Source organism: Physeter macrocephalus, unplaced genomic scaffold (genome assembly GCF_002837175.3).
Source record: "Physeter macrocephalus isolate SW-GA unplaced genomic scaffold, ASM283717v5 random_108, whole genome shotgun sequence".
Classification (NCBI taxonomy): domain Eukaryota; kingdom Metazoa; phylum Chordata; class Mammalia; order Artiodactyla; family Physeteridae; genus Physeter; species Physeter macrocephalus.
This window is the reverse complement of record NW_021145381.1, coordinates 29,999-48,259: the sequence shown is the minus strand read 5'-3', so window position 1 is coordinate 48,259 and position 18,261 is coordinate 29,999. Positions and strand designations below refer to the sequence as shown.

The following is an 18,261-nucleotide window of genomic DNA, read 5'->3' as shown; positions in this document are numbered from 1 at the left end:
GCTTACCCCAAAAAAAAAAAAAAAAAAAAAAGAATCCACCTGCCAACGCAGGGGACACGGGTTTGAGCCCCGGTCCGGGAAGATCCCACGTGTCGCGGAGCAACTAAGGCCGTGCACCACAACTACTGAGCCTGCGCTCTAGAACCCATGTGCCACAACTACTGAAGCCCGCGCGCCTAGAGCCCGTGCTCCGCAACAAGAGAAGCCACCACAATGAGAAGCCCGTGCATCGCAACGAAGAGTAGCCCCCGCTCACTGCCAACTAGAGAAAGCCCGCATGCAGCAACGAAGACCCAACGCAACCAAAAGTAAATAAATTAAAAAAAAAATTGCTCTAAAAAAAAAAATTCAATGACGGCACATTGCAGCCCTGATGGAGGTGGCAAAGATGGCACTATGGGCCCATGCATGTAGATACCACCTGCCTATATCCCCATACTTGCCCCGAACACCAGAAGAAAGAGGTCAAAACTCTGATATGTCACTTTGGAAACTCTGCCCCACACTGGGCTACACTTGGTCCAAGAACTATGAACTTCATGAGATGTCTTTAAAGACAGAGACAACACTTTTCTTATCACCAAAGCAGCAATCACAGAAAGTCCTCAGAGAGATGGACCAAGAGGGCATCCTAACCTTTGAGTCCGATTCCAGGGAGATGCCCCAGTCAATTCCAGCAGCCTGGGCAGAGATGCCAGAGTCAGCTCCTTCGGACGCCACCTCCACCCCAAAGTCGCCCCAGTCAATCTGGAAGGGGGAAAGCAGTGTTAGCTCGCAGAAGATGGGTGAATAAAAGGGCCTGCCTTCCCCTAGGCCTCAGCTGCTTCAGTAGGGAGTGCACTGTTTAAGCATAATGGCCTCCAAGTTCCCAAAGGAGAACCCATCTTCAGAGAGCTCAGGGGACTGAAGGGGTCCCAGTTCAAAGTCGACCAGCTTGCTGAGCCTCTTCAGAGCTCATCTATTCTCTGGTCTCAAGAGAGCCAGAAAAATAAAGGGCTAGGGCCTCCTGGGACCTTCCACCTACAGTCTCTCTCACAGGAATACCCCTTTCTTCCCTCTGGCCTCTGAATTCAAGTGGGGTGTGGACGGCGTATGAGGGGAGGAAGCGGCTCTTACTAGGCCTGTCTTACCGCGTCTTCTTCCACCTGTTCAGGGGGCTCCTCGAGGTGCGGCCGCTCCACCACCAAGGGCTCCGTGCCCATCCTCCACTCATACACCGTGGAGTTCCCCCGCGTCTGCACAAACCGTAGCATTGGCAGCACCTGCTCTGTGGGGCTGCAACGGAGCAGGCAGCTGACCCTCCTGCTGCCCACTCGTGAGGCCAGCATGGGCCCAGCCTCTCAAATGTCCCGTGGGGAAAATACAAGTGGAGAAGAGACCACAGCTGGGGAAGTAGCTAAACTGCCCCCCCACCGCTGGGGAGAAACAGGCCCTCGGTACCTTTCACACACAAACCCCACACAGGCCTGGTACAGGTCGACGGCTTCCCCCAGGGACTGGGCCGCCGCCCCAATCTCAGCCAACTGACTCGGCAGGTCCTTCACCAGGGCCAGCAGTTCTCTTTGGACGTTGTCCCCCTAGAGAGGATCCACGAGGTGGGCTCAGACAGAAGTGGTGGGAAGCAGAGTACAACAGATTAAAGAATACGCCTGAAGATTAGAGATAGGCAAGAAAATGGCCTGAGAAGGGCCCAACCAGGCTGAGAGGGAAGCCCTTCCCAGAAGCAAAGGAAGCGTTGGGCCCAGGAAACAGAGGCCGCGGGTGTCCGTCCTCCTGCCATGGCAAGAACCCACCACTCACTGTGATGCCCGCTCACCGTGATGCCATACTGCTTGCACGAGTGGTAGAACTGCTCCCGCATCTCGGCAGCCCCCGCCTGGCCCTCCTCCTCCTTGCGGCTGTATTCTTGCTGCAGCTGCTGGCACTTGGCGATCTGCTTCTTCAGGGAGGGGATCTCGTAGGTGACATTCCGAACCAGGAGGCTGGAGAGTTCCACTGAGAAAGAAGGGCCCAGGAAGTTCACCCCAGATCTGCACACCACAAGGCAGGCATGCCCCAAGGACACGCACAAACATACCCTAGTTGGGTGGTGAAGAGCACGGGGTTGGCTTCCCAGCTCTTCCCCTCCCTGGCTGTGGAACCTAAGACAGTCATTTAACCTCTCTAATCCAATCCTCAGCTATAACACAGGAGCAATAATAGTTATCATGAAGATCAAGAGAGAGAATCCACATAAAACACAAGTACAATTCCTTGCATTTAGTAGGTGTTCAGTCAATACTAGCTATTATAATTATTTGTACTATTAGAAAATGCAACCCAAACTACAGCCAGCCCTTTAGTTACTCCCTCAGGCCCCGGATACAGCTCCCAGGACAATGCGTGCCTCTCGTGCTCAGTGGAGCACAGGGGTGCATAGGGAGTCGGTCACCGGGAGGTGACTAGTGGAAGACCTGCACACGCCTGCTTGGCAAATGCCCACGACCCGCCTGCTGGCCATCCTCCTCCCGACACTCTTCGTGGAATGTATTTTCCCACCTCACAAACATCTCCACCCCAGCCTCTTCCCCCACATGAACTGTGCCTCCTAGAAGCCCACTGTCTCAGAACTTGGGGAGTGGGCCTCCCCACGGACATTGGGACTCCTGGGCTGGGCCACCTTACCTAGGTAGGTGTTGTCCTTCTCATATAGGGCTACAATCTCCTGCCAATCCTAAGAAAAGAAACAGGAAGTGGGCCTGAACAGCACTCAGCAGCCACTGAGTGCATCCCAGCTCAGTCCCCCAACCCGGGAGGCTCTCCCAGTCTCTGCATCACATCAAACTCCTCGTCCCCTTCATAATGCTGGCTGGACCACCCACTTTATTTTAAGAGTGTGGTGCCAACAAGCGATCCCCAAAGCAAATGTAAACCCAGGGGTAGGATCTACTTTTGGCATAAACTGTGGGGACGGAGAGAAAGTTGAGGAAATATTCCATGTAGTCGTCTCCACTGGATCCTCAGCGAGACCAGACAGGCTCTGACCCCCTGGACTGGAGGTCTCCAGCTGCGTGTTACCACCGTCGCCCACACTTGCCTTCATTCGCTGTGAAGAGTACCGGCCAAAAATATTTTTTGTGGAGGCTTCAGTGCCTTTGAGAAGCTCCACAATTCTTAGGCAGTGGAAGTAGTGAATGTCTGGAAAGCAAGGAAGAACAAAGACTTTGAGAATTACAGTGTCTTCCCCACCCACTGTGGCCACCTCGCATGGCTGACTCACGTATATGCTAGTAACTTTAGCAGGCATAGCTCTCCCCTTCATCATTTTGTGTTGAAAGAAACAAGCATCTATACCCCAAATAAAAACCTCTCTTTCGGGCTTCCCTGGTGGCGCAGTGGTTGAGAATCCGCCTGCCGATGCAGGGCACACAGGTTCGTGCCCTGGTCCGGGAAGATCCCACATGCCGCAGAGCGGCTGGGCCCGTGAGCCATGGCCGCTGAGCCTGCGCGTCCGGAGCCTGTGCTCCGCAACGGGAGAGGCCACAACAGTGAGAGGCCCGCGTACCGCAAAAAAAACAAAAAAAAACACCTCTCTTTCTTTAAGGGTCAGCCCTATGGCTAAAGAAAAGGGAGAAGCTCAGCTGATATGTACCACCCCAGGAAAGGGGTGGGGTCCAGTAATGTAGCCCCAAAGCACTCACAGGATCCAGAGAGCAGCTGGGCGATCTCTTGGCTCTCTGGCATGTCCTGAATGGCGGCATTGATCTTTTCTCGGATGGTCAACACCAGACTCTGCCATTTCAGGTTGCAGTGCCTTCTGTCCACCAGCCAGTCTACAGGAGAAACACCCAAATCACAGCATTTCCATTCCCATGGCCAAAATTCCATCACTGATTCAAGTGAAATATGCTAAGGCATTGGCTAAAAGTTGTATTCATATTGGTTAAGGTGTGGGGGTCACGGGGAGATGGGAATGAAGACAGGCCCGAAGGGATGCTTGGGGCTAAACAGACTCCAGCAACCTGACTTCATCCACAGTGTGACTTTTATAAAGCAATTGCCTCAACACAGGGATAAAGTAAAACTTTAAATTGGCCCTGACATCAAAGTGCTAATTTGGACCATATTCTCCATGATATTTTTGCTTCCACGGATAATTATATCTTTCTTACTGACAGCAGACGCTATTCAACTTCCACTTCCTCAGGGCTGGGATTAACCATGACAATGGAAAATACAAGATGGTTATGCCAAATACCAGATGAATGAACAACTGCAAAGCCCCTACTACCTACAGCGCCCTAAGGACTAGATAACACTGGTCTCTTCTTACCAGTGAAGTACCATCCTGCACACATGAATAACCATGTGACTGACCTCCTGGATTCTGGGCCCAGATCTGTGTTTTTAGTAGATGGTATAGGTGGATAAAAGCCATGTACATTTCCTCAGTAGGAGAGAGCTAAGAGCAAGACTTTGTGGTCAGATGGTCCTGGCTTCTAATTACCAGCTTTCTTGAGCAAGTCTCTCAACCTCTCTGTGTCTCAGTTTCCCTACATGTAAAATGGGGATGATAAAGATACTGAGTACAAGGGGGAATGAAGGTAAAACACTGAGCGCTGTGTCTGACACATGGCAAGGGCTCAATGAATTGTAGTGATCTTCATTTTCATAATGTCAAGCACATAAAACAGCACCTTGTATAGAATAAACCCTCAATAAATGGTTGTTGTTTTATTGGTCCTTTTCATGACATCACGAGTGTGCTGAAGAGCTGGGACAAATCTGCAACGAAACTAAAGAAGCTCCACTAAGTGGCCACCTTGCCCCTGTTAATAAATCTGCCAGCTGGTCAAACACTGAGGGCCCACACTAGTTATCAGTTATATTCCCTCCACTGTATTCCTCTAAAATCTTCAGAAAGAAAAATTCTGTAGATGTCGCAGAAGTAGAAGCAAAGGGATGAGGCAAACAGATGTCACCTTAATGACAAACCAGCATCAAAACAATTTCCCTGGTCCGGGAAGATCCCACATGCCACAGAGCAACTAAGCCCGTGCGCCACAACTATTGAGCCTGTGCTCTAGGGCCCGCGAGCCAAAACTACTGAGCCCACGTGCCACAACTACTGAAGCCCGTGCGCCTAGAGCCCATGCTCCGCAACAAGAGAAGCCACCGCAATGAGAAGCCCGTGCACCATTAACAAGCAGCCCCCACTGGCCTCAACTAGAGAAGGCCCACGTGCAGCAACGAAGACCCAACACAGCCAAAAATAAATAAGTACATATATATATATATATATATATATAAACAAACCCAGGAGCTGTGTGTGGCCCCGGGGGGGTCAGAATGAAGAGGTCCTTCCCTGGCTCTGAACTGGGGAGGAGGTATATAGATCAGATACAGATGGCAGGGAGATGGCCTGGCCACTAAAAGGTTTTTCTTTCCAACTGGATCTATGTCCCTCTTCCTCCTAAAATCAAGGGGAGATGGAACCTTTTTTTTAAAAAAAAAAAAAACGTTTTTTTCCGGCATAATACAAAAAAGCATAGATACTGGAACCTGACAGACTTAGGTTCTAACTTCAGATCTGCCATTCAGTAGCTGACCATCTTTAAGGTAAGCCCTCACCCTCTCTGTGCCTGAAAGATATGATTGACGACACATGTTATAAATGTTAAAGTAGAAAACACAAGTCAAGTACAGACTCTATGTCTGTTTCCTTCCCGCTCCTCTTAGCGGGGCAATTCGGCCACAGATGGGGGCATAGAACAGGGCGAGTGGTCAGCGCCTCAACAGGGGCCTTGGGATGTCGGGGCTCCAGCTGTTGGTGACAGGAGGCAAAGGGGCCAGGCCTCCCCCTGACAACTGGCTGATCGGGGGTGCCCCCTCCTACCGAGCAGTTTGCTGGTCTGGATGTCGATGGGCACGTGCTGATGGTCCTGGTGGGGAATGGGGCGTAAGTCCTGGGAGCGAACAAGCCACTCGCGCGCTCATTTCACCGACCCAACCGCCACCCTGCAGGGCCAGCACGACAGGCCGGGGAGGGCCGCGCTCCGGAGGGAGCCCGGGAAGCAGGTCAGGGACGGGCGGGCTGAACTCAGTTCAGGGGTCCCAACCCAGCCCCCCACCTCCCCAGCTACTGTCCCCCCACCTGCATCTTTCCTCCACTTCCGCTTCCGGCCGCCGAGCCGGGCCCGGGCCCGCCCCGCCTACCACTAATCCAGTGCTGGTGTGGCTGAGTCTCAGTTTAGGTCTCCTCCGGCCACGTCACCGCCTTTCTCAGAGCCAATCGGGGCGCGCGCTCCACCCGGGCTTCAAGCCCCACCCACCCCGGGTCTCCGAGTGGCTGAGCCCGGGAAGGGCGGGAGAAGAGGAGACAGCCAATGGGAGGCTCGAGGCGGGCTCACGGCGGTGGAGGAGCGGGGGCGCCAGGAAAGGGCTGCAGTGGCGACGCGATTGCGGCAGGCGGCGCCCAAGAGCCGATCCCGGCCGCTTCCGGCCAGGCCGGAGTAGAGCCCGCTGCGCAAGGATTAACGCGTCTGCGGACTAGGTCCTAGCGCCGCCCTGAGGAACCTGGGGGTCGTTAGAAATGCCTCCTTTCTCCTTGCCTTGCTTTACCGTCGACCGATCGATCGTAGTTTGAAGGTCTCTTGTGGCACGTGTCACACATTGCCTTCTTAGTTTATGTAATAGACAAGTGTTGAACACCTGCTATGTGTTGTGTGATTAGGGCAGGGATCGGGAGGGAGGAGGGTCAAGGGAGGTGTCCCAAAGATAACACCTCAGCTGAGTGTTAAAAGAAGGGGGCAGGGCTTTCCTGGTGGCGCAGTTGTTGAGAGTCCGCCTGCCGATGCGGGGGACGCGGGTTCATGCCCCGGTCCGGGAGGATCCCACATGCCGCGGAGCGGCTGGGCACGTGAGCCGTGGCCGCTGGGCTTGCGCGTCCGATCCTGTGCTCCGCAACGGGAGAGGCCCGCGTACCGCAAAAAAAAAAAAAAAAAAGGGGGGGGGGCAGCAAGAGGGTGATGTGGGAGGGGTGTTCTGGGTGGAGGAGACTGTACAAAGTTTTTCAGGCCACAAACTGCAAGGGGGTGCAGGGAAAAACAGGGAGGCAGGACTAGCAAAATAATTGGCGGGGTCCAGTGCAAAATTAAAATGCCCTTGTTAAAAAATATGAACTGCAGAGGTCTCACACGCATGAAGCCGACCCTGCAGGCAGGCCAGCCTCTGTGCCGTGAAAGGTTTGAGGCACAAGAGACTGTAGAGGCAGAAGGGTAGTATCGTATCATATCATCTCACGAAGGAACTTGGACTTCACCCCTGCAGACAGAGGGGAACCACTGGAGGGTTTTAAGGGTTTGAGCCTTGAGACAGGGAGGGACCTGTACAGACTCACCGCAAAGAAGATGGATTCGTGGGAGATAAGACTGTCAGTAGGTTATCATGCAGGAGTTAGAGCCTGACCTGGGACAGAGGCATGAGGAGGAAGAGAAGGACTGGATTTCAGAGATGTTTTGGAGGAAAATGGACAGGACTTGGCAATTCATTGGCTGTGTGGTTGGGTGACAGCAGGATGACACCTAGGTGGTTGGATGCGAGTGCCTCCACCTAAGACAGGGTTGCAGGATGCTGAGCAGGGGTTGAGGAGGAGGGCATATCAGCTTTGAATTTGTGGAGGCGGTAGCCCTGGGAGACCCCCAGGTGGCAAGTGTGCAGGAGGCACTTGTGTCTGTAGCTCTGGAGTTCAGGGAACTGGGGATGCAGCTTTGGAGAGCCGTAGGCTGACTGATCTGTGGTCCAGGTGGTGGCTGAAGCTGAGAGAGGGCATGAGATTGGGCAAGAAGTGGGGAGCGTGAGGAGGGGGGGGCTGGGGATCTCATAGGGATGGGTGTGCCATTTTGCATCCCTCCCCTTCCAGGTTGTTAGCTCCTCAAGGGGGCTCTGCCTGGGTCTTTCTAAATGTCCCCCCACTTCCCCCCGACTCTGCCCTGTCTCATCACTTGGGGCTTAGTAAATTTTTTATTGAACTGCGTGATGTGATAGGGCAGTGAGAAGACCTAGATTCCTGCCCAGTGAGATCTTGGACCATTTCCATAAGCTCTCTGCCAGCCACGATTTCCTCAACATGGAGATAACACCTATCCTGACCACCTCAGAGTATTTTCTATTTACCAGCCTAAACAAATAAACATGCTAGATGTATGTAACTCTTTATAGCTTGCAACATGCTTTCATAGATTTTTCTCATTATTTGCAAACTGTGTGGGTGTATGTGTGTGTATGAAACATTAATCATTATTTTTATAGAATGGGTTGAAAGACTTCCGTAAAAATGGTTCATAGGGCAGAACTAAGGGCCTCTTCAGGGCTCTCTCGTGGGAATTTGGCTCCCATCTTAGAGTGCTGACTCAGGCTATAGGAATTGCCGGGGCTCCCCCATGATTAAACAAACACTTACCGGGCTCGAACTATGTGTTCCTGGCTCCCTGGGACATCCCAAGAAGCACGGCCCTGCCCTACCCTCAAGGTGCATCTCTCCTCCTTGAACCAACAGGCAGGGCAGGACAGGAGGAGTCTAGAAGGCCCAGGGCTGATGGGTTGGTGGAGGCAGAGACCACCAGCACTTCACCTCCCCCCACCCCCACAGCACCCCAGGTGGCTCATGTGGAACAGAAGGATGTTTGAGAACAGCTCTGCCTGGCTGCTGGCCTCAGGGTGGTGGCCCCGGAGAGCGGAGAGCGAGAGCGTAGGAGTGTGGATTTTGCACAGTATCTGCACAGTCTGTCCTTTTCCGAGGCCATAGAGAACCTCAGGGCCGATGGGCAGATAAGCACACAAGTGGTCTGGCATCCAGGGCATCGAGGTCTTCGGGACTCCCATCATCTGGAAAGTGGCAGGGAGAGGCTGTGAAAGGCTTCTGGCTGTGAATCTCTCAATTCTCTGCTGATTTAGCAGGTGGGGGAGGGGCAGCACATAGGAAGGTGAGGAAGGATGAGAGCAGGCCTGTGGCAGCTTTGGACAGGAAAGCACAGAGCCCCAGGGTGGTATGTATGCAGACTGCCTTGTCATCCTTTGCTGTTGTTGTTTGTTTGCTTATTAAGCGATAGTCATGTGCCCTGTGCCAGTGTAGCTCTAAACGTTTTACAAGCCTTATCTAATTTGATCCTTCCAAACAAACCTTATAATGTGGGTACTGTTATTAGGCAGATTTTAAAGGCAAGGGAGCCAAAGCTTAGGGAATTAAGTAATTTGTCCAAGATCATAGAGCTGGAGTTGGTGAGGCTGGGATCCAAACCCAGGCCTGTCTGGCTCCCCAGCCCTCATTCTTGTTCTCCATGGGATGTGGCTTCTCCGGCAGCCCTGCCTGCTCCATTCAAGCACCACAGCTCGGCCACCACGGGTGCAGGCCTCTTCCTCCCTCTTCTTCGGCCTGAGTCCCACTTTCTCCCCTGTTGTTGTGTCAGACACTTAGCACCCTCACCCTGGCAGTCCCTGTCCTTTTCCAGAGTTCTTTCTTACCACGCCCCATTCTGGGCAAGAAGGCCCATTACTTATGTTCCTGCAATATCCATAAAAGGAGGGCTTACCTTTGACATTCAGACATTTATCTACCATAGGTTTATGACTTTATGGTCCATGTCTTATGTGTGTTTGCTCACAGCCACACTGACCGTGCTGTGTGTGTGTGTGTGTGTGTGTGTGTGTGTCCATGCGTGTGTGTGGTGTATCTGCCTGCTGGGCTGAAGGCTCTGGAGACTCAGCCTCCTCAGCTGGGCCTCTTGCTGCTTACAGTGTAATCTCTCGGGGTTGGTTTTTTCAGTCTGTCTCCACAACTAGTCAGTGAGCACCGTGTGGGCAGGGAGTACAGGCCTGTTCATCTCTGTAACCCTAGCACCTGGCATGACACCCCTTGTTGAGTGTCAGGTGCTTGATGGATGCTTGTGAAGGAAGGAATGAGAGAAGGTGCCGCTGGTGCGGAAAGGTCTTTAGTGATGAGTGGGGACCATGATCACTTGGTCTGGGGGGCGGGCTGTGCATTCCCCAGCTCTATTCCTCACTTCCCCGCTACAGCTCAGGCCTTGGAGTCACTTGGAGTTAGAGGGAGGAATTGGAGGCGAAGATGTCAGGGCTGGTTGGCTTCACGAGTTAACACAGGCCAGAGGCATATGAGGGCCCAGTCAGCTGGGTCGAGGCCAATAATTGCCCGATAAACCCTGGCCACTGTGCCCTCCCCACCTTTGTTAGTCGTCCAGGGGAAAACAACTCACTAGGTGGCTTCATGAATTGGGTCCGAGGTGTCATCTTCTAAGGATGCCACTGCATTTCATTATTTCATCATCTCCATCATGGCAGGTAGAGGGAATCTGCTCTTCCAAGGGAAGGAAAACCAAGTCCACTGCCAAACCACTCATCTATCAGCCTCCTTTCCCATGCAGTTCAGTGTTAGTTACCCTCTATTTGTCAAGCACTGTTTGCCAAGGTGCTGGGGACCTTAACATGAAGACATGGTCCCAGCCCTCAAAGGAAGTGACGGTATGATGTGTGAGGGGCCCACCACATTCCAAATCCCGTGACAGCACCCCCGGAGCCTAGCCCTGTGTTCATACATAGTAAGAGCTTAAAAAATCCATACAAACAAAATAAGAGGGACGCTCAGAGTGCTAAGGGAACAGAACGGGGGAGTATCCAACTCAACTGGGGGGTAAAGGCATGGGATGGGGATGGCAAACTGTCAGAGCAGGCTCCTGGAAGAAGTAACACTTGAACTGAGTCTGGTAGGATGGGAATGAATTGTGGTAGAAGGGAGAGGACAGAGGAGAGGTGTATAAGTGATGGGTGTCATTCTAGGAAGGGGGAGTAAATAAGAGAGAGCATGACTGTTCCAGAACTTTATTGTGGGAACATGGGATGTTTATGGAGAGAGAAATTAGGTTGAAGAGATTGGCAAGGTCAGAGCATGAAGAATACTCAGGTCCATGACAAAGGGTTGAAATTTAATCCTGTAGATCAGGGTTCCCAACCAATAGGCAGCAGATCCCCGGAAAGCTATAGAATTGTGCAAAGAGTCCAGGAATCCATAAATGCAGTTGTATTATTTTAGTGCATGCTAGAAGGACAACAATCATATGGGGAGGTGGATAAGTTTTTCTATGTTGAGAAACGATGCTTTCAGAGAACAGGATACCCAAATGACCAATACGCGTATGAAAAGATGCTCAGTCTTACTAGGAACTAGGTGTATAGTTAGCTAGGGCTGCTGTAACAAATTACCAGTACCTAGGTGCTTTAAAATAACAGAAATGTATTCTCTCACAGTGCTGGAAGCCAGAAGTCTGCTATCAAGGTGTCAGCAAGGTTGATTCCTTCCAAAGGCTCTGAGGGACAATCTGTTCTGGCCTCTCACCCAGCTTCTGGTGGTTGCAGACAACGCTTGCTGTTCTTTGACTTGCAGCTGCATCACTTCAATCTCTGTTTCTGTCGTCACATGGCATTCTCCCTGCCGTTTCTGTCTCTCTCTTCCTATAAGGACACTAGTCCTTGGATTTAAGGCCTGCCCTAATCTAGCTTGTCCTCAGCTTAACTAATTACATCTGCAAAGACCCTATTTCCAAATAAGGTCACACTCTGGGGTTCTAGGTGGACATGGGTTTGGGGGACACTATTCAATCCAGTGCACTAGGGAAATGAAAATATATAAGACACAAAAATTACTACTTCACTTCCATCATACTGGCAAATATTATAATGACTGTGACCCAGGTTGTGTTGTCCAGAAGTAGGTGAAGTTTGGGGGGCAAGATGCTTACTAGGGATCACTCCCTGTGAGAGGAACCAGACAGAAGTAGGATTGAGAAGTGGGAGAAATCCAACTGTAATGCGGGCCTGACCAAGCTTCATTCACTTTGGTGGGGAGCTCTGGAGTGACTGTTGCCCCTCCGAGCGCCCTTCATGGGGCTGAAATGGCTGGTCCTTATATCCCCAGATGCAGGCTGCCCCAGAAGGGCAGGCTCTTGGGAGAGGTGCTCTCTGCAGCTGCAGCGGGCCCTGAAAGAGCTGACAGCTGGAGGCCAACCGCCAAGGAAGGCAGCAAGTCCTCCCTCACGGGGTTGGGGGAGTCTGGTTGGCACACTCAGTGTCTACCACAGTCTGACAATACAGAGGTGGTCAAAATGAAGAGTGAGGCAGGCCAACAAATGCTCCGCCCCGACCCACAAGGTGCCCACATCAAAGCCCTGGAACCTGTGAACGTGACTTTATTTGGAAAAAGAGTCTTTGCCGATGTGATTAAGTAAGGATCATCCTGGATTATCTGGGTGGACCCTAAATATTCTCCCAAGTGTTCTTGTAAAAGAGAGGCAGAGAGAGATTGGACACATGGAAGAGGAGAAGGCGATGTGAGGATGGAGGAGGAGACGGGAGTGATGCGGCCACAAGCCAAGGAATGCCTACCGCCACCAGAAGCGGGAGGAGGAACATCTTGGTCTTGGCCAGGGAAGCTGATTTTGGAATTCTGACCTCCAGAACTTGTGAGAGAATACATTTCTGTGGTTTAAATCCATCAAGTTTGTGGTAATTTGTTACATTAGCCACAGGGAACCAAAACAAAGAATAATGGGAAAATTGCTGGTGGGGATGCAAGTTGGTGAACCCACTCAGAGGTTCTGCCTTGGGGTGGCAGTGAGGATCCAGAGTTCTCACACGTAGAGCATTTGGAGCAGTCCCTGGAACACAGTCCCTGGGAATACCGGCTGCTCATATTCCCACGCCCCACTGAGGTCTCCCTGAAGGGGAGCAAAGGCAGCCCCTCCAGTGGCAACCTCGACACCCCCCTCAGACCTGGCCCAGCCCACCTCCCAGCTGTGCCTGGTGTAGCTTCCAGAGGCCAGTCTTTGGCCTGGCCCCACTTATCCCCTCAGCCAAGCTGGCCACCCCCAGGATCTCCCATTTTCTGGCCTTCCAGAGGAGGGGGAGTGCTGAGGGGAATGGCAGCCCCTCTCTTCTCCCTGCTTTGGGAAATCAATATCCCTGGAGCCTAGATCTACTCCCTGGGCAGAGGTCAGTAAGAGAGGAATGATCTGTTGGGCCAGATTAGAGATCTATAATCCAGTGGGGCCTGGTGGCTGCATGTCCCAACAGGCACCAAGGTCCTTGAGGCTCCCTTAGGTGTATTTTACTTGCTTTACTCAACAAGGACACATTTCTGAAAACGTGCACATTGCATGTTAGTAGTTCCTAGTTTTAGGAAGGTGCATTAAAAGGTGGAAAATTCTAGAAAGCAATAAAGCAGCCTTGTGGGGGTGATCTGTTTAAGGGATATTCATAGTTTATAGCCTTATCTCAAACTCCCCTCCCAACCCGGCTCCTCCCAGAAACAAACCTACCAAAGGTCAGGGGTTGGGCCTGACTTCCCAGGCTGGTCCCTCCCAGGAAGGGGAGCTGGGGCAGGCCTCTACCCCTGCACCTGGTCCTGCTGGCATTCTTTGAAGGGCAGGCTATGTGGGTATCCACTGAATCCCACCCACTGGGGCGCATCCTCCAGACTGGAGCTGAGAGAACAGAATTCTGCCCTCCTGGGTCCCACACATCAGAAAGCCCTGAATTTTGGAGTGGGGGCAGTGAGGGCTTCCAGCACAAGCCCCTTCCTCCTACAGATGGAAATGCTGTCCTGGCCCTTGGTTACAGTCCTCCAGGCTAGTGCTCATCCCATCATCTTTCCAGTATCTTCCCAATACCTGAGTTAAGTTTTTAGCCTCTTCCGGTGTCCTCTGGACTGGACATCCACTCTCAAATAGACTAGGCTTTCAGAGAAAGTGACAGATGTAGAAACCTTCTTGGGACAACTGTGTGTACCTCTCATGAGAGGCAGGAGAACCTTACAAAGTAATATCCTTAATTCACATAGACCCCAGGGGAATTGATAATGTATCAGCAAGCCTGGTGTAGCTGAAACCACAAGAAGTGAAATAAATGTGTTTTCTCTCACATTTACCTGCCCCAGGGAGAGTAGGACAAAGGCAAGTGGCTACATTAAGAATTTCTTAAAGACAATACTTCTGTATCTCATTTGTATTTTCTTAAATTAAGTAATTAATTAATTTATTTTTGTCTGCCTTGGGTTTTCATTGCTGCGAGCGGGCTTTTTCTAGTTGCGGTGAGAGGGGCCACTCTGTTGCGGTCCACGGGCTTCTCATTGCATTGGCTTCTCTTGTTGCGGAACGTGGGCTCTAGGCGCACAGGCTTCAGTAGTTGTGGCGCACGGGCTTATTTGCTCCGCAGCATGTGGGATCTTCCCAGACCAGGGATCAAACCGGTGTCCCCTGCATTGGCAGGCGGATTCTTAACCACTGTGCCACCAGGGAAGTCCCTCTTATTTGTATTTTAAAGTTTGCATTAGGTACCTGCTATATATCAGGTCAGTATCAGTGATAGATAACTCTGGGCTCAAAGAGCTAACATTGGGGCTTCCCTGGTGGCGCAGTTGTTGAAAGTCCGCCTGCCGATGCAGGGGACGTGGGTTCGTGCCCCGGTCTGGGAGGATATCCCACATGCCGCGGAGCGGCTGGGCCTGTGAGCCATGGCCGCTGAGCCTGCGCGTCCGGAGCCTGTGCTCCGCAACGGGAGAGGCCACAGAAGTGAGAGGCCCGTGTACCAAAAAAAAAAAAAAAAAAAAAGAGCTAACATTCTATAAGGGAGGCAAATACATGACTAGATCATTACAATACTATACATGTGGACTTCCCTGGTGGTGCAGTGGTTAAGAATCCACCTGCCAATGCAGGGGACACGGGATCGAGCCCTGGTCCGGGAAGATCCCACATGCCGCGGAGCAACTCAGCCTGTGCACCACAACTACTGAGCCTGCACTCCAGAACCCACGAGCCACAACTACTGAGCCCGCGTGCTGCAACTACTGAAGCCCGCACGCCTAGAGCCTGTGCTCCACAGCAAGAGAAGCCACCGCAATGAGGGGTCCGCGCACCTCAACAAAGAGTAGCCCTAGCTCGCCGTAACTAGTAAAAGCCCGCAAGCAGCAATGAAGACCCAAAGCAGCCCAAAATAAATAAATGAATAAATAAATTAAAAAATAATACTATATATGTATATATGCGTGTGTGTATACATATTTAATCAATCATGGTATATAGCATGTTAAATAGAAGCATGTGAGTAAGCCCTGTAGGAACAAGAAAATTCCTGGTGGAGCAGGGGGCATAATAATTAATTTAGGCCTTGAGGGATGGATAGGAGTTTGTCTTGGTTTACTCAGGGGGTGGAAAGGCCATTCCTAATCTCATCCTGTTAGGCAGCTTCTGCACCCAGGAAGGTAGGCAGAGAAAGACCTCACGTGCACATTCAGGGAGCGTTGGGAGAGGAGGCTGCAGAGGCCCCTTCCTAGGAGGGCCAGGCCAAGTCTCTTCCACTATGGGCCGTGGGGAGCCTTTGAAGGACTGTCCGCCTGAGGCCTAGGGGCACAAGGGGATATTTAGGATGGAGGCAAACACGAACTCAAGAGGTCATGAGAAGCTGAACCAAGTAGATGCAGGGTTGGAGATGGTAGGGCAGGTCTGAGAGTTGGTTAATTAGAATTTAGCATGTAACTTGGAGGGAGAGCCAGGGATAGGGGGAATTGTATGCCTTTTCTCTACCCAGTGCCTCGCTCTGAGCCTGGAACGGGACACGGTGCATGGAGGAAGGTAGGATTTCAAGGTTTTTGAAGCCTACTTCTAAGCGAGGGAGGAGGGGATGAGGATGCTTGAGGCTGTGGTGCGTCTGGAGAACCTGGCCTAAGGAGGGGCTGGTACCGCTCAACCCCACCTCCAGGGAGATCTTGAGGAAGGCCCTTCAGGTCAGGAGGCAGCCACAGCCCCCCACCCAGCACCCGCCTGAGGCTTGGGGTGGGAGCGGACAGCCTGGGAGGAGAGCCTGGGAACCGGTCTGCCAACCAGTTTAACCAGGGACTGGTTTCGACTCCGGAGTTCAAAGGAGCTGGGTGCACCCCGTCCCTCCCAGCCAATGGGAGCAGCGGCCCTTAACCCTTCCCCGACTGTGCCCGGGGCAATGTCCAGGTGGCAGTTCATTCCGGGGAAGGGTCTGGTCTCTTTGGGGCATGAAATGGGTGGGCGTGTCTTTGGTTATGGTTGGGGGGTGCCACCAGGCACCTGAGAGTGGGGAAACTGAGGAGAGAGGCTCCTGTGTTCTCCCCACCTCAGACTTCTCTCAGGAGTGCCTCCTCCTGGCTGGGCGGTCCCTGGAGGACCCTGGCTTTCTGGGTGGGTGCGGGGGGCGGGGGTGGTGTGTGTGCTGGGGTTGGATTTCTGGGGTGATGAATATTCATCAGCCAAGCCAGCCTCTGCTGTTTACTTAGCCGGGAAGGGCTGGGTTTCAGGTTCACCTTGACTCCTGGAGCTGCAGCGCCGAGCAGGTACCCGCTCCTGTACCTGTTTCTCTCTCACCTGCCGCACAGCTGCTCTTACTGAGCTCTCCTGGCCTGAGCCTTGCCTGGCGTGGCACCCCGGAGGCACCCTTACCTCCCTCAGTCTCCCTCGGGGCAGCTCCTCCACCCAGCTCCTTCTCTAGGGAAGCTCTCGCCTCCAGCCCGGAGCAGTCGGGATCACAGGTACAGGCAGAGGGTGGGCAGGAGGGGAAACCAAGGCACAGATCTCTGTCAGGGGACCCAGTTCTGCCTCCACAGCTGACAAGCCCAGCTGGGAGGGGGAACCGGGCACGCAGGCTCCCATCTCTCGCTAGGTGGGCAGGCAGAACTCCGCTCATCCCACTGGCTTCTTGGAGTCAGTCCAGGCCTCCAACAGAGCTCCTTCTGGGAAAGTTTAACTCCAGAGCAGTGCTCTGTTAACTCTTGCTGAGCTGAAGCCTACCACCTCCTACCCCCCAGCCTGGAGGATGTTTCTGGCTGGCCGGTAGGAACATCTCCCTCTCCTATCCACGGTACCTCAGTCTCATGCAGAGTGAAGAAGTACCACAGTGGCCCTGCAGAGAGATGGGGGGTGGGGGTTCTGAGTTTTGTCTTGCAACATGGACGCTGACTTGCTCCCTCAATCCCCCTCCACCCTTCCACCTCCACCCCTGTCAATGGTTAACTCGTCCCAGCTCAGAAGGAGCCTAGCGCAGTCTGGGCAAGGCCCTTAGGAGAGCTCACAGAACCCAGCTGCCATGGTGGGGGCTGTCCTGGGGTGCCTACATGCATGCCAGGGTGCTGACCACCATAGGCAGGGGATGGCAGGCTGTCCTGTGAGGCCCTTTGTGGGTTCCCAAGCTGCGCAAACAGCAGAGGTGTAGCTTACATCTTCAGGGCTGATTTCTATCATCCCATGGATGGCAAGGCCCCTGCCCTCAGCGCGGTCTGCTCAGGGTCCTGCACAAGCAGACGTGTCACCAAATGCCGAGTCTGTTCAAAATCCCAAGTCCCTTCCCTTCCCCCAGGCCTCCCTAGCCTCCTGTGACTAGGCATGGACATGTGGCTATAGGCATCTGGCTCTTTGCAACTTTGGATACCTGGGAAGTTTGGCTATTGTGTCACTTTTTTTTTTTTTTTCTAAAGCAAATCAGATTTTATACTACTTTGGGGTAGCTCACTATTTAAAAGAATTTTATAGCCAGGTTATCTTTTTTTTTTTTTTTTTAGCCAGTTTATCTTGTAAAACAAAGAATAGTCCACTAATTTATCTGTTCTGCAAGTTCCGATTTCCATAGGTCAGGCTTGCCTAGAGGGCCAAACACCTGCTTACTGGTGCGCGCATGTCCTCCTGGACAGAAGGGATAGCAAGGTGTGGCAAAGAGCATCTTGGAGAGACCAGAGTTCAAGGCCGGGAGACAAGGGCACCAATGCCTTGGTGCCGTGGTAGAGGCTCCAGGGCAGGGTCCGAGGGCTATTCCGACCTCTCTCTGTGGTTTTCTGACAAGTTCCTTGTGATCTGTCGCTCCCTTTATGCCAAGGAGAGTTAAGCCCTGTGGATGCCAAGTTCAAATACCTGTTAAGGTGGGTATATTTTAACTGGCACAAGCAGAGGCCACTTCCTCTCATGGAGCTAGGCAGTTTGGTGGTTACTGTCGGTTCAGGAGCTGGATCCTACCCTCCCCAAGTTCCTTGGCAGTGGGAGGTGGTGGGGCTGTGGACTTTGCCCTGGACCAGGTGGTGACTGGGGCACCCACAGGCCAAGAAAGCGCCCTGTCCCTCCTTCCCAGCCCTCCCCACAACTCCTTCCAGAAACCCATTCTGGCACACCAAGTTCTGTGCAAGGCTGTGCTCAGCCCAGGTGG

At 52.6% G+C, this 18,261-nt stretch overlaps 1 protein-coding gene across 3 annotated transcripts in view; it reads right to left on the bottom strand.

Moving 5' to 3' along the window:
• Positions 1-6,231, bottom strand: part of CDK5RAP3 (CDK5 regulatory subunit associated protein 3) — a 10,051-nt gene extending 3,820 nt beyond the window's left edge. Inside the window, exons 1-9 of one of the 3 annotated variants that reach the window (XM_007109440.4) lie at positions 6,134-6,231; positions 5,876-5,921; positions 3,681-3,812; positions 3,077-3,177; positions 2,665-2,713; positions 1,817-1,995; positions 1,441-1,577; positions 1,131-1,275; positions 637-747 (exon numbers count right to left, since the gene is read on the bottom strand). In XM_007109440.4, the coding sequence (XP_007109502.1) occupies positions 637-747; positions 1,131-1,275; positions 1,441-1,577; positions 1,817-1,995; positions 2,665-2,713; positions 3,077-3,177; positions 3,681-3,812; positions 5,876-5,921; positions 6,134-6,139 (906 nt within the window). In that variant the 5' untranslated portion in view covers positions 6,140-6,231. Of the gene's footprint in view, positions 1-636; positions 748-1,130; positions 1,276-1,440; positions 1,578-1,816; positions 1,996-2,664; positions 2,714-3,076; positions 3,178-3,680; positions 3,813-5,295; positions 5,356-5,875; positions 6,100-6,133 lie in introns of those variants that run through there. The other 2 variants (XM_028483959.2, XM_007109441.4) reach the window with 2 other exon arrangements.
• Between the last annotated feature and the right edge of the window lie 12,030 nt (positions 6,232-18,261).